This window comes from Pecten maximus, chromosome 14, assembly GCF_902652985.1.
Source record: "Pecten maximus chromosome 14, xPecMax1.1, whole genome shotgun sequence".
Classification (NCBI taxonomy): Eukaryota; Metazoa; Mollusca; class Bivalvia; order Pectinida; family Pectinidae; genus Pecten; species Pecten maximus.
Window position 1 is genome coordinate 10,632,759 of NC_047028.1, and position 13,677 is coordinate 10,646,435.

Genomic DNA, 13,677 nt, shown 5'->3' on the forward strand with positions numbered 1-13,677 from the left:
TGATATAAGAAGCGATACAACTTGTATTTAAGTTCGGTATGTTTGCAATATTGCACCTATGCATACAAACTATTTTCCTATATAATAACAAAATACACATGTACGTCTTATCCATTATCTAAACGGACCTCATCAGCCATACTTATTAGGTCAGACAGTTAATTTACTGTTGTCACTATTTATATATGATGGTAGCAGAGAAATGGACACAGGTGACGGTGACGCGTTCTCTGACCGGGCCTCGAACTCACAATCCGTAACAGTAAATGTTCTCACTGCTCCATGTCGACAAACCTATAGGGGGATCTCTCAATGCCGCAGTGATTAACAGCCAGCCCACAACACAGGCATGGTCACAGTGAACACCTGTCCTATACTACATACGAGACGAATAGTTATACGTATGCATTCATTGTTCACTGCTCCCTGCTGTGTGAACGATAGCAAAACAGGATAAAGTTAATCTACAGGATGCATAAAAGCATTTAGCACATAAACTTCATGGCAGGTTAGGAGTCATTTCACCTTCAAGTCAGGTTTAACAAGCAGATTCTGTGTGTAACTTGTTTCCTTCATTTACGGATGTGGCCAGAATGCAATGATGGCAGTCTGTCTCCTGCATGTGACGTAAGTTCTTTTTATCTATGCGTACCATTGTTTATATTTTGTAACCTAAAATAAAAATAATACATTTAACATCATATTCAATATAATTTTATCTGATATATATACACATACATATTAATCACTATGTAACTTCATATACTTATTTTAATCTAGAATGTAGTCATTACACATTATAAAATCCGATAAACCATCATATCAGGTATCACTATAATTTATAATATTAGAAATAAGTTGCCATCAGTACATACTAAGAAAGATTTGTCTTGAAATATATCCTCTTTTTATATGAGTATCATAGATTGTATCAAAATGAAATGAAGAAATGGCTATATAATGGAGTAATACAACACCCAATGAACTGTTCAATTAGCTGATAAGAACCCCCTCCCATGCAATACACCATGACAAGGTCTGGTACGCTGACCCACAGTCTCTTCATGGTTTTGTTAATGGAAAGAACTGCTATGCTTGATTTTAATACTACGTTATCTCCTCCTAGTTTGAAACTTATGTCTAGAACCTGACATATCCTAGAGACCAAATCAATAAAAATCAATTTTATTTACAATTTTAAAGTTCTGGAGAAGGGGGGCGTGGGGTCTGGGGGTGGAGTCCGGAAGTAAAGAGAATACCTGCAAAAGACGAACAGTTCTCTTAATGACAGAAGAATTTGGTTTTAGAAATGAGCAAAAGACAAAAATGTAACGTGTGGCGATAAAGGAGAGAGAAAAAAATATCTAGGGATAAATAGCAGGTTCTGTAAAACATAGTCTGTAACACAACGGAGCACCTGATAAGTCAACGAATTGTAAGAGAGATCTCATCCGACAGGGCACGCTGTTATCTTTATAAATAGGAGAGCCGGAGAAGTTCTGTCTGGCAAAATACACCACAACATCTAATGGGAAATCTTCGAGTAGTTAGGTATCGCCCGCAATCTCTACCGACATTCAGCACCAGCGTACTTCACCCTGCCATGTTGTGATGCATGCAGAGGGAACAGGTATAGACTACCAGATATCAAGGTAAGGGGATTCAATTAGTTTTGTTGTTAGATGACCCTTGTCTTTCTATTGCGTAGTTATAACTTCTCCGTATTTCCACACATGTGTATGCGAGGCCATATTCAAGAAAAAAATAGCTGGTTTATGATAATATCTTATTGCACTGTAACTAGATAAAATCTAATGGGATGATTCACTTGTTTGTACGAGCATTGTGTAGTTTTTATTCATATAGCAACTTGTGATACATTAATAATTAATATATCTAATATCTATGTATATACCTGTATATACAGAACTATACCGAGTGGGATTGACGGGATAAGTTTAACAATATATTGATACTGACATGAATATAAATATGATTTAGTAGATGTAAAACTCGACATACTATTTATTGCCATCCATTAAAGAGATTCACTCGCCTTATTTTCACAGATGTGGATGTGTGTATTTACTCTGTGTACAGCGATTATAACAGCAGAAGGTTTGTATTCTCTAATACATTGGTGTATATTGCATAGCTATGTATAACATGCGATACCTTGACAACGTGTAAAAAATACACTGCTCCTAGAATGTTGCAATTATAGATTAAAATAATATTTATTTAGTATAGTAATCTGTTGCAGTTTGTATGATTTTTTCCTCGTTCATAGCATTATAACAATTTATCATGATGGTGCCATTGTGACTGAGATACCATATTGGAGAGAGACATACACTTAAAGTAATATCATATCACAAAAGTGGAAACAACATAACTTCCTAGACATCAGTACGAGCTGTCCACACGTACACATCTGTTTTTACCTGGTCTCTGCTATATTTTGTCTGTATATAACTGTCTAGTATCGCGTTATATACATACAATCCTTTTTTCTTTTCCCCTCTGCTGTCTTTCTGTCCCTTGCTTTTGATTCCATCTTTATGTGTCTCTTTACACCCGTCCTTATATGGCTCTGACTGTTGCTAGGACGTTACCCCCCCCCCCCCCCCCCCCCCCCCCCAAAAAAAAAGAAACATCTCAATCAGATACTGTTAACGTTAATGATTGAGAAACATCAATCAATCTGAGTATACATGTATTTTTTGAAGGACCAAGGGAACGAAACAATACTGGCAGACTTTGTTTTTTTTGAAGGACCAAGGGAACGAAACAATACTGGCAGACTTTTTTTTTTTGAAGGACCAAGGGAACGAAACAATACTTGCACATTTTTTTTTTTTTTTGAAGGACCAAGGGAACGCAACAATACTGGCAGACTTTTTTTTCTTGCAATAAGCTTCGAAGGTTCCTCAATACTTCTATGCTTTTAATATCTTTTAAAAAACATTATCCCGTCGACACGTTTTAAACAGTACTTATGTTATCTATTACAATTGATTCGTATGGGTCTTGCTTTGGAAATGATTTTATCTAAATTTAATAACTATAGCTTATAAAACCTCTAATGAGTTAAATCCACAGTACAAATAAATGTGGTTGCTTTGCTGTTCTGTTGAAACCTTAATCGTGATAATTAATGAAGTATGGCTACTTGATTGTTTTTACTATAGGTGATGACGTGACGTTTGACCTCATCCTTCGTAATTTCTGGAACACGAGGATGCGATATTCTCCTGAATTTTCTACCTACCAAGGCGAATATAAGTACAACGATGTCACGCAATCAATGAACCTTTCTGTGATTGAAAAGAAACGGGTATGTTTTCACGAAATTATGTAAGTAAATATCTCTGTATTGGTTTGTAACAGACAACCAAATTAAGGATCCCAGTCTCTTCCCATTTCGACGTTGCCACGCGTTTGGCTTGGAGATGAAAGAGCGATTGAGGAAGTCTTACATGTCTCAAGGTCAAGAAAAACCAAACATTTTTTCCTCTATAAAAGCGATTCATAACATGCCTTCCAACACTATTGGTATATAAATAGTTGCCAATGTTTACCGTATATTCATTTTCCTGAAGCACTATGTCGTTCTTTATTCCCCGGGGAGCATACAGCCGGTGCTGTCATTTCGGTGCTAGCTGCTTACATACGACATAACTTGCACTGCCCTACTACGAGCTCATTCACAACCGAATGCGCTGTTCAGGGATACATGTACACCACAGCGCCCGTGCTGTTACTCGAACTAGCGACCCTTCGGTCACGTGGCCATTTGTCCTACCAGTAGACCATTGTGTACTTAATCAAATACCTTTCATAATATGAGACCACTACCATGTTGCAGGATGAAGTTGACCTATTCATGTCAATGATAGCGCTGGTTGACAAAGATGCACTCAGCAAAGCCAAGCAATTGGAATATGTTATTTTCAAAGACACTTTAACAACCTACCTCGAGGGTTATAAATGGGCAACGTAAGTAAGCCAAATATAATAATATTCTACTAAAATTTGAAATGGTAATTGATTGCATACTAACTGTAACACCATACTATCAAACATGTTTCATCAATATTCGTTAATATCATTTCTTTTAAGTTCAAAAATTATCTACATCCTGAAACACAATTAGAGAGATTTAAGGCCGCGACTTCAGATCTTTGTTTTATTACATTGCTGTTTTATATTAGATTATATGTGTAATTGTATCTTTACTTGCAGATACTCGTTGAGCCCTCTTAATTTTCTAGAGGGTATTCATTTATTTTCACCAGTAGAGAAAGCAGAAAGCAACACTAGGGGCGATTTTGAAAATTACATAGTCAGAATGTTCAACATGCCAAAGCTGGTAAGTCATGGCTACTGAAGATGTTGTATAAAACAATTTGTTTATATAGCTTTAGTTAATAACATTTAACATGTTGATGAGCTGCTGTTTAAAAATAATTTGTGTATATGGCTTTAGTGAATTAGAGATTACATGTTGATGGATGATGTACGTTAGATCTGCTGCTCTTGTAAAATCATTCGGGGATGATTCATCATCCTGGTACTATAACGTATGTATGCTGTTATGTGCTACTCATTCTAATACGAAAAAGGATGTACAAGCACTCTAGACGAAACCGATTTCTATATATCAGAAGATATAATGAAATAAGTAATACTTTTCTATCATACCTCTACAACTTGATACCACACAGCCTATATGTAAAGTATGTTATTTATCTAGTACGATAATAGTTTATGATAAGTAGGTACATGTGTATGTAAGACAAAAGTCCGTACCTTCTGTGACAATGTTCGTTTCCTCGTCAGGTCGATGAAGTGATATCCAGGATGAATGAAGCTATACGACTCAATTTGACATACCACAAAGTGTCGGTCGTAAGTTTTAATTCTAGGCGAATAACAGCACTAGATTTTATAAAATGCATCTGCAGTTCAAGGGCAATGAGTCCGCAATAAAATCACTTCATAAATAATCGATATATCCATTGCTATATCAAATATAAATGAAATAATAGATGTTGCCTTGTTTTACCTGATCACTAAGCAATGCAAACATGAATACTTTTTTTTTTAATCTTTGAGAACTTAGCCGACCAAGCTAATATCTATCAATAAATTGTACTTTAATTACATTATCTAAACTAAATACTAAATGCAGATTTATGTCAGAAAACCAAATAATGTATACATTACAGGCTACAGTACCAGCTCAAATTGGCGAAATGCTTGTTGACGTCACAGAATCAAATTTCTACATTCCGTTCAATGAATCACTAAAGAAATCCGTCATCCCTGAAAAAGACAGGTAAGTCATTAATAAATATTGGAATCCTTTTGATATCTGAAACACTTATTATGCAGCACAATGTTAGAAAGTTACCTTTTTTCCTAATATAACTAATATCAATGTAAACTATGAACCATCGCATATCAACAGATATACAGCGCCACTTATGAAATGATAAAACCGGAGACTCCCGTAGACATATCCAAACCTTTCAACTCATCAATGATATTCATTTGTTTATTGAAGTACATATAGAGCAAACGTCGGGTTAGTGATGTAAACCCATTTTATGTAGTTTTTTGGTATAATTTAGTAACCTAGAATTAGTAATAATCTATGGGCAATGCTGAAACTGTAATTACTTGATGTATCATTTCCTGCTTGTATGTTCATATGTCGTTTTTGATTTTACACATCATTCAGCTCTTTCTCATATATATATATATATATATATTATAAACTAATCATGCTGTCAAAGGTTAATATTATTTGTATGCTGTTTAAGAGAATTATAACAAGGATATTCTTTATGACACATAGTTCGTATTGATAGGAAATTATTCAAAGTAATTTACATCAAACAAAGCACACGCTTTATACACAAAGAAAAACACATACGTTATGTATGAAACATTGCATGAACGCGTGATAGTAATCGTTTCAGCAACATAATGTTTGTACGTTATATCAGTATAACGGTTTATGTTTTAAAGCAGTAGTTTGTAAACATGGCTGTTGGCTTTACTTAAGGGTTGATAAGTATCGTGACTGCTAAATTTACTCAGGGTTTGATAAGAATCACGACTGTTTGGTTAACTCCGGGTTTGATAAAAAAAAAACGAACAAGGAATTGATTTCGATTTGATAAAAGCACATGTGCTACATTATGTAACATGTTGAAAGGACTACCTAACAAATGCTTAACCATGTGTTTCAATTAAAACATTTAATTATCGATTCTTTTACATAACAATAACCACGAGGTAGTTGCTATCTACACCAGTATCTTATTAACAAGGACCACATTGAAAAAAAAGTCTTCAAAATTTCACCAGGTATCGTTAATCATTGACTTAATGTGATACACATATTCATAAAGTGGTGATATTTTACTTCTAGCAACTGAAAGAATACTTGGGTAATCGTAAATAAGCATTTCATATTCATGACGACTATCGCATGTCGTTTGTATTTCCGGTAGTTTGAGCTTGTCCCACATTAATACCGTTACAGTGGTTAAGCTTCCTCTTTATAATCTTTAACAGGCATTTCATGTTTTAAGTATTACTTAATATGTGCAGGTATTATATCGTATGAATACACACCTTAATAAATACAATACAAAAAATATTGGCGTTAAAGTTCAATAAAACAATGACACCAATTTTACATTACCAAGGCAGTCACTCAGGGAACGTGGCAGAGAGGGCATCGCTGTTGTGCTGGCTTCATATAGACGACTTAAAGAATATATGGAAAATGTGAGTAACTTAACGCAAGTGGTCATGCACTGAAAAAAACCATCGAATATATAAGAAATGATAAAACCGGAAGTAACTAATCCACCATTAATACATAGGGCAATAATGCGGACTCGAATAGATCCCAAAAAATGCAAAACTTAACGTTGGCGATAACAAGAATTAAGGATAGACACAAAGATCAAGTATATGACATTGTATTATATATACATGTATGTGATGAAATCAAATGTGACCCATAAAATAAATTTTGCAGAAATATCTTAATATATTATGCGCTGTTCATTTATTTTGCTTGCATACAAGACATATCTACAACATACAAGGCCACAGCCAGCTGTAAAGTCTCTCAGGAATGGCGCTAGCTATTATAGGGCGTGCCTCAAGTGGCACAGTTCCTTAGACGTGTCCCCCGAGTATGTTCACGAACTCGGACTTCAGGAGGTCCGCCGTATATATGGCAATATGCAAAAGGTATTAAAAAGTTGATGTGACTGTACTTTTATTGTTCATTAGGATGTACCGTACTGTTATACACAGTTACTTAAACCATGTATTGTTTAAATATGTTACATATGTATATTTTGTTTCTTTATTGCTTAATTATTTCAATTCTTTTTCGATTGACCCTCAATGGTCTTTTGTCATCGTAATTGTCATTTACAAAGCTAACCTTGAATTTTTGAACGAATTTATAGATTTTATTTGCTAAAATAATGTAATTATTTGATAATTTCGACCATCAACCATATGAAATACAAGTAATACCCTAAGGCATATTTGGCGGGTATCGTCAATGTAGCAGAAGACGATAACACCCCCGTAAACACCAGCGCCCAGTTGTTCAAAAGGTGTTTAGCCTAATCACTTGATTAGTGAAAATTTTATTTCTCAATTGTTGCAAAACCTGTGAGTATATCATCTTTAAATTATGCCAGTTGGAAGAGAATTAAGAATTACAGAATTTCATAAAGTTTTGTCAAGCTAGTTCTACCAGAAATTATTATATCAGGATTTGAAAATTGTTGTTAAAATGTGATTAGCCTAATCACCTTTTGAACAACTGGGCCCAGAGGCCAGTTTCATCCTTATTCCTATACTTTAGAAAAAATGTGTAGCATAACCAGTGCCAGGTCGTATCCTGCTTTCACCTTTACAAGTTGTTTTTTTTCCGTACAATTCCATATTTATGTCTATAGTTCTCCATTGGTTTTCGATTTTAAGGTTTATGTCCGTATTCTTTTTTTTCTAGAATATCTGTTAAAGTTTAAAGCCTATTTTAAACATTTTCATTTGGGTATTTTTTTTTTTTTAAATATGTGTGTTTAAGAGCATATAACTGAAGATAAATATGACATTAAAACAATATACATCCGTAGATATTTTCCAAAAGTGTGTTTTTTTGTTTGTGTTTCAGATTCTTAATCGGCTATCTTTCAAGGGTTCTCTAAAAGCCTTTTTGGATAGTATTGGGAACGATTCAAGGTTCATCATAGATGACGCTGTAAGTAAATAGAATTTTAAGTAAGATGTTCTTATTTATACCTCAGTCCCAGTCAAAACAAATCAGTAAACCTTATGATTACTAATAAATAATTGTATGTTCTATATCAATATACCTGTACCCATTTTGTTTTGTGTGTACTTTAATCAGGAAGAGATTGTAGAAGTGTACAAGGAACTAGTAAACAACAGAATAAAACCTTTACTGCCAAAATACTTTAACAACATACCCAACGTAGAGATGACGTAAGTAATGCTTTTAACTTGTGTAGCTGTAGTTGCAATCATTTGATATCTTATGCCGTGATACGTTCAATATTTCTTAGGACTTTAGCTAATGTTATGGTTCGGCGTCTTTGGTTGTCAAATCCGGCCTTCAGGGACCTGAAAGGGTTGCCCCCAAAAGATAAAACATTTCAAACTCTTAAAACACCGTTGATATCATTGGTCTGAGGAGCTTTGTAGAGAGGTCGAACCCAGTAGAGGATAAAAGGTTAAAGAACCTTTTTTGTTTTTCTTATGTTGTGACATAAATATTTTGACCAAATTAGGTCTGAAAAAAAACCCAATTACCTGTCTCCTATTACAAACAGAATGCTTATTTTGACAAGCAACCAACCAAAGAAACATCTTTCGTATCTAAAATTATAACAGAATTTCAAATGAAATATTCTCAATTTCTCCCAAAAACTTACGAGCACTACAGGCCACATTACGGTATTTTGTTTACTTCAGAGTAGAAAAGTCCCCATTTGACGGTACCGGTGGTTCGTATGCATTAGCATCAGATGTTAATCCTGGTAGATTCCTAATTAACCTGTTCAGGCCTCGGGAAAAGTAAGTATTTCCAAGGAACATTTTGCATAGATTATAAAACTTAATATAAGCAATATCAGAGAGTGACCAGAATTATGCGTTCTTATTATGTAAATCCTCGCATTGTTATTGCAGGTGTGTTTATTACATCAACTGTATATGAAATAAATAAATATCTTTGTTTGTTAGTTTTGTGTCACCTGGATAATGACACGACCTCAATATAGTGACATATCCCTTGCTAATATTAAAAAAATATATTTGCAGTCCAACATTCGACTACATGTCACTGAGTCTACACGAGTCCTATCCAGGTCACCACATGCAGGTACCACAATTTATATACTATTATTAAGTTGAAAAATTTAATTTATAATTTACCAAGATGTTTAAAATAGAGGTTTACCATGTTCATAATGGACAAAAGCTGATCCCCATCTAGTCATCGGTTATATAGTTATACTAGCTTTGGTTGTATCTGTTGGTCTAAATGGCATCTTTGTTCAAGTATCCCTGATGATAGTATGTCGTATTGCATACGCGATGCAAATATATCTTGTGACGATTACTGACAGTTACATTATAAAGCCAAATATGTATTTCAAGGTAACTTCTTGTACAATTAAGTGTGTAGCAATAATTATCTTTTAAACATGACATGGTATTTTTCATCATGACAGCATAGCTACTCCATGACCGCAGATCTTCCTAAATACAGAAGGTTCCCAGAATACAGCTTCTACGAAGTCCCATTCTTCCTGCAATATTTTTCAGCCTACGTTGAGGTTTGTTATATGTGTTTATTGTGCGCTTTTCCACGTTTTAATATTTTTGAATGTAACTAGATGTTCATACATATTTTGTAGATAGAAAATATTATAGGCGTTCCCATTTAATATGGGTATTGAAATGCAATTTAAAATGTAGTTTTTTTCGCCTCTTCATTTGGTAACGTGAAAACACTATGGTAAAGAAATCAATGAAACTTCAGACAGTAACTACTCTGTTAGTAGATGTATCCAGCTCAATATTTCGAGTCGGTTTAAATATCATTATGTAAGTGTCTTTCTATTTATTGCATTGATGAATGTAGCAACATATATAACCTTACAATTTACGCTTACTAGCATCCTTTACAAATGACAATTTTTATTAATATGCGACATCAATACCAATAGGGAATTGAATTCCTGATAATATTTACCGATTCTTATCACGAAGAACCGTTTTACAAAATTGTAGCATTTTTAGGATATGTGTTGTAACAAAGATGGGATCAACATTTGGCCCCACTTCGATTTATTTTACATTATTTCGCAATATGTAGATATATGATAAGACATTCTCACTACTGATAGTCATACTGGACCTCCTTGCACAACACCAGGTTGAATGATGAGGGTGACCTAATAAAATGATGGATACTTGTCACAGGTGAATGTATATTTATAGATTAGGTATTACAATGTACTGTGCATAAAATTACTGTTATTTTGATATCAAATATCTTATATTCGCATACAAGGGGTAAACGAAGTGATACCTTTACCTTTAATTAGAAATACATTTTCCCAAAATTAAATAGAGGTTCCCCAACACGCGACAGTTTTTAATCATTGATATCTAAATCCATAAACAACTGTCACATGTAATTTTCATTTCTTAAAAAAAATATTTTTCTGCTGAAGTATTGTAATACCTGGTATAAAAATGAATATTTTACACACACTGATGAAATATTGTAGTGTAATTGTACATGTGTCATGTATATACTTCAGGAGGAATTCTGTAACAACGCATTTAACACCCGCACAGGTGTTAGTCAATTAAGTTCAATTTTTCATAGAAATAATTCTGAAACTAACCATTTTCAGAATTAAGCTTCTTCTACCCAAACCTTTTTTGCATTGACCATATTTTGAAATTCCAAGTAGGGTCTGAAGTTAATGTTAAATCCCCAAAGGTGTTGACCCCGCCTTTAAGCTTGATGGAGGAACAGTAGTAAAATGAATGAGTTTCAATTCAACATCTTAAATTCTACGTTCCAGGGATGGGGCTTGTATTCAGAATACCTCGGGGAGGAAATGGGCCTTTATGAAGATGATTATGAATTGTAAGTAGTTGAAGCGAATGCGATATATATTGTTCTTCGGATCTCATGGCGTTTTTTGATAAATATTTTGAGCGTTTCCACAGTGTTAATGTTACAGCAATTAATCTTCCTCTTTTTAACTTTTATTAGCGATTAAATTTCACCATTAGTTGTTTACTTCATAATCACATATTTTATATTGGTAAATTTGGTTTATACTGATAAAATATATATTGTGTGTGTTTGTTCCAAACATCAAAGAAGAGTCTTAGAAGGACGATTATTGATCAACTATTCAGCATATACTCTGCATGCATTGTATAATGAAATCCATATTAGTCTATAGGTCTAAATTGCATGTATGATTCTGTATAGTACAGATTTTAACGGGGATTTATACAGATGAACAGTTATATCAATATTCATTTATGCAAAACTATATACCTGTATGTAGTTCTATTATGAGCAAAATTGTGCATATTTGCTAATCATAATTCTTATTTGGTTATTGTGTATCTTTGTATTATCAGAATGGGGAGATACAGCGCTGAAATGTTGCGAGCCTGTCGCCTGGTGGTTGATACCGGGATACATTACCTTGAGTAAGATATTAGAGAATTGTTTGAGTATACCATTTATCTGTTTCAGAGTTATGCCCGATAATCATACGGTCAGAACTGGTCAACCACTAACGAGAAAAACGAATTTGTATGACCCACGGTTTCCTTATACGAATGCTTTCAATACTCGTTGGAATACATATATATATAAGTGCATATCTGTATTAATTGTGTTGGTGTTTTATAGTTGGACGAAGGAAAGGGCTATGGAATACATGCATAACTACACGGCGTTCGGACCGGGATTCATTGAAATAGAAATCAACCGTTATATAACATGGCCTGGACAAGCGTGTGCATACAAGATGGGGGAAATAAAAATACGACAATTAAGAAAGAAATCCGAAAAAGAATTAGGTAAATACTGCCTGTTTAAACCCAGCAAGCACGGAATATAAAGAAATGTGTTTAGATGTTTTTTTTTATTATTATCCCCGCCATGGCATTTTTTTTTTTGAGTGTGTTAACCCTACATTTAGTGTAACTTTTCACTTTTAGCTTCGTTTGATTTATAAACATTTTACATTCTAGCGAACTGTTTAACAATAAATGACTTATGGTTCTTACAGGGTCACATTTCGACATTAAGAAGTTCCATTCCGTGATTTTGGAAAATGGGCCGATGTCATTGAAAATTCTTGAGACAGTGGTAGATAACTGGATTCGGGAGACACAAATATCAGCTAATAGTGGTACAACGTCGCAGCGAAACTCCGGGGCACAACTACCAATAATTTTAGCCCTATTCAGTCTACTAACTTACTGTATATGTACGGTGTAATGATATTTATTATCACAGAAAAACACATTATTTTGTTTGTAATAAAAAGTATTCTAGTTTTATGCATTTATATCTGATAAACAATACAACAGTTTATCACGGCGTTTTATAGTTTATATATATACATATAAGAAATGTGGCATTGGATAGAATACATGTTTTCATTTTCTTCGGAACTCAGGTTTTCGTAGACACGTTCCTCCCAAACCGTCATGTGCACCGAGATGTATACTTGCTAAGTGTTGTGTATATATCGTCAATCCCGCGGTGTATAGTGGACCTGTGATTTATGTATCTTGTTTATTTATAGCGATTTATAAGTAAGATAATACTATTAGCCACAGGTGTACCTGTCGTTTAGTTAATGTCATGGTTAGCTGTGTGATAGAAACGTCAATTATCAATAAAACACTGGCAATAATGATCACACACTGTTAAGGAAATTATCAATCAGTAGCATAAATACTTGGTCACCAACCTTATCATTTTATATCTGTCCTCCGGCGTCATCACTGCAATTGATAGCATTGCATTTATTTTTCATAATTGATTTCATTTTTAATTATACGCTGAATGGTTTTTGACAAAGGCGAGTAGATGAACCGAACCAGGAAAGTATCGTAAAAAATACTATTTGCTTTTCTTTAGAGATGCTGTATCAATGCGATTACTCAAAAATTTAAGCGTTGCTACACATCTATTGATAATATACATTTACACATTAAAGCATTTTTAAAACCAATAATACATGTATTTTTGTAGCTTCGATGCTAACACTTGTATGTTTTATGTTTATATGATGGTTTATTTATGTACTTGATGTGGCATGATATGTTTTGACCTATACGTGTAATTTATGAATGTAGAACAAATATCCATGTGCAGAAGTAATAAATATCCACGATTCATTACATGTGTGAATGCGTGATTTATTTCAGGTTCATTTTATCACCATTTCTCAATGACTGCAACTCAAGTCAAATGAACTACAACTGTAACCAGCTCTATGGCACCAAATCTTAAGTATGCTTCGAGGAGAGCATTATAGATTTGATATTATG

General features: G+C 33.9%; 1 protein-coding gene across 3 annotated transcripts; it reads left to right on the plus strand.

Moving 5' to 3' along the window:
• Nucleotides 1-323: 323 nt before the first annotated feature.
• On the plus strand, nt 324-13,525 carry LOC117342030. Of its 3 annotated transcripts, none has more exons than XM_033903993.1 (19): nt 324-627; nt 1,459-1,652; nt 2,070-2,118; nt 3,192-3,337; nt 3,869-3,999; nt 4,246-4,372; nt 4,843-4,911; nt 5,232-5,341; nt 6,723-6,804; nt 7,111-7,278; nt 8,222-8,308; nt 8,459-8,553; nt 9,043-9,144; nt 9,391-9,451; nt 9,804-9,908; nt 11,172-11,236; nt 11,746-11,817; nt 12,023-12,192; nt 12,405-13,525. In XM_033903993.1, the coding sequence occupies exons 3-19, from the start codon at nt 2,070-2,072 to the stop codon at nt 12,614-12,616; spliced, it is 1,851 nt and encodes a 616-aa protein (XP_033759884.1). In that variant the 5' UTR covers nt 324-627; nt 1,459-1,652; the 3' UTR covers nt 12,617-13,525. The 3 variants fall into 3 exon arrangements, with proteins under 3 accessions (XP_033759884.1, XP_033759883.1, XP_033759882.1); XM_033903992.1 differs by having other exon boundaries at nt 1,484-1,652; XM_033903991.1 differs by lacking the exon at nt 1,459-1,652.
• Nucleotides 13,526-13,677: the final 152 nt, after the last annotated feature.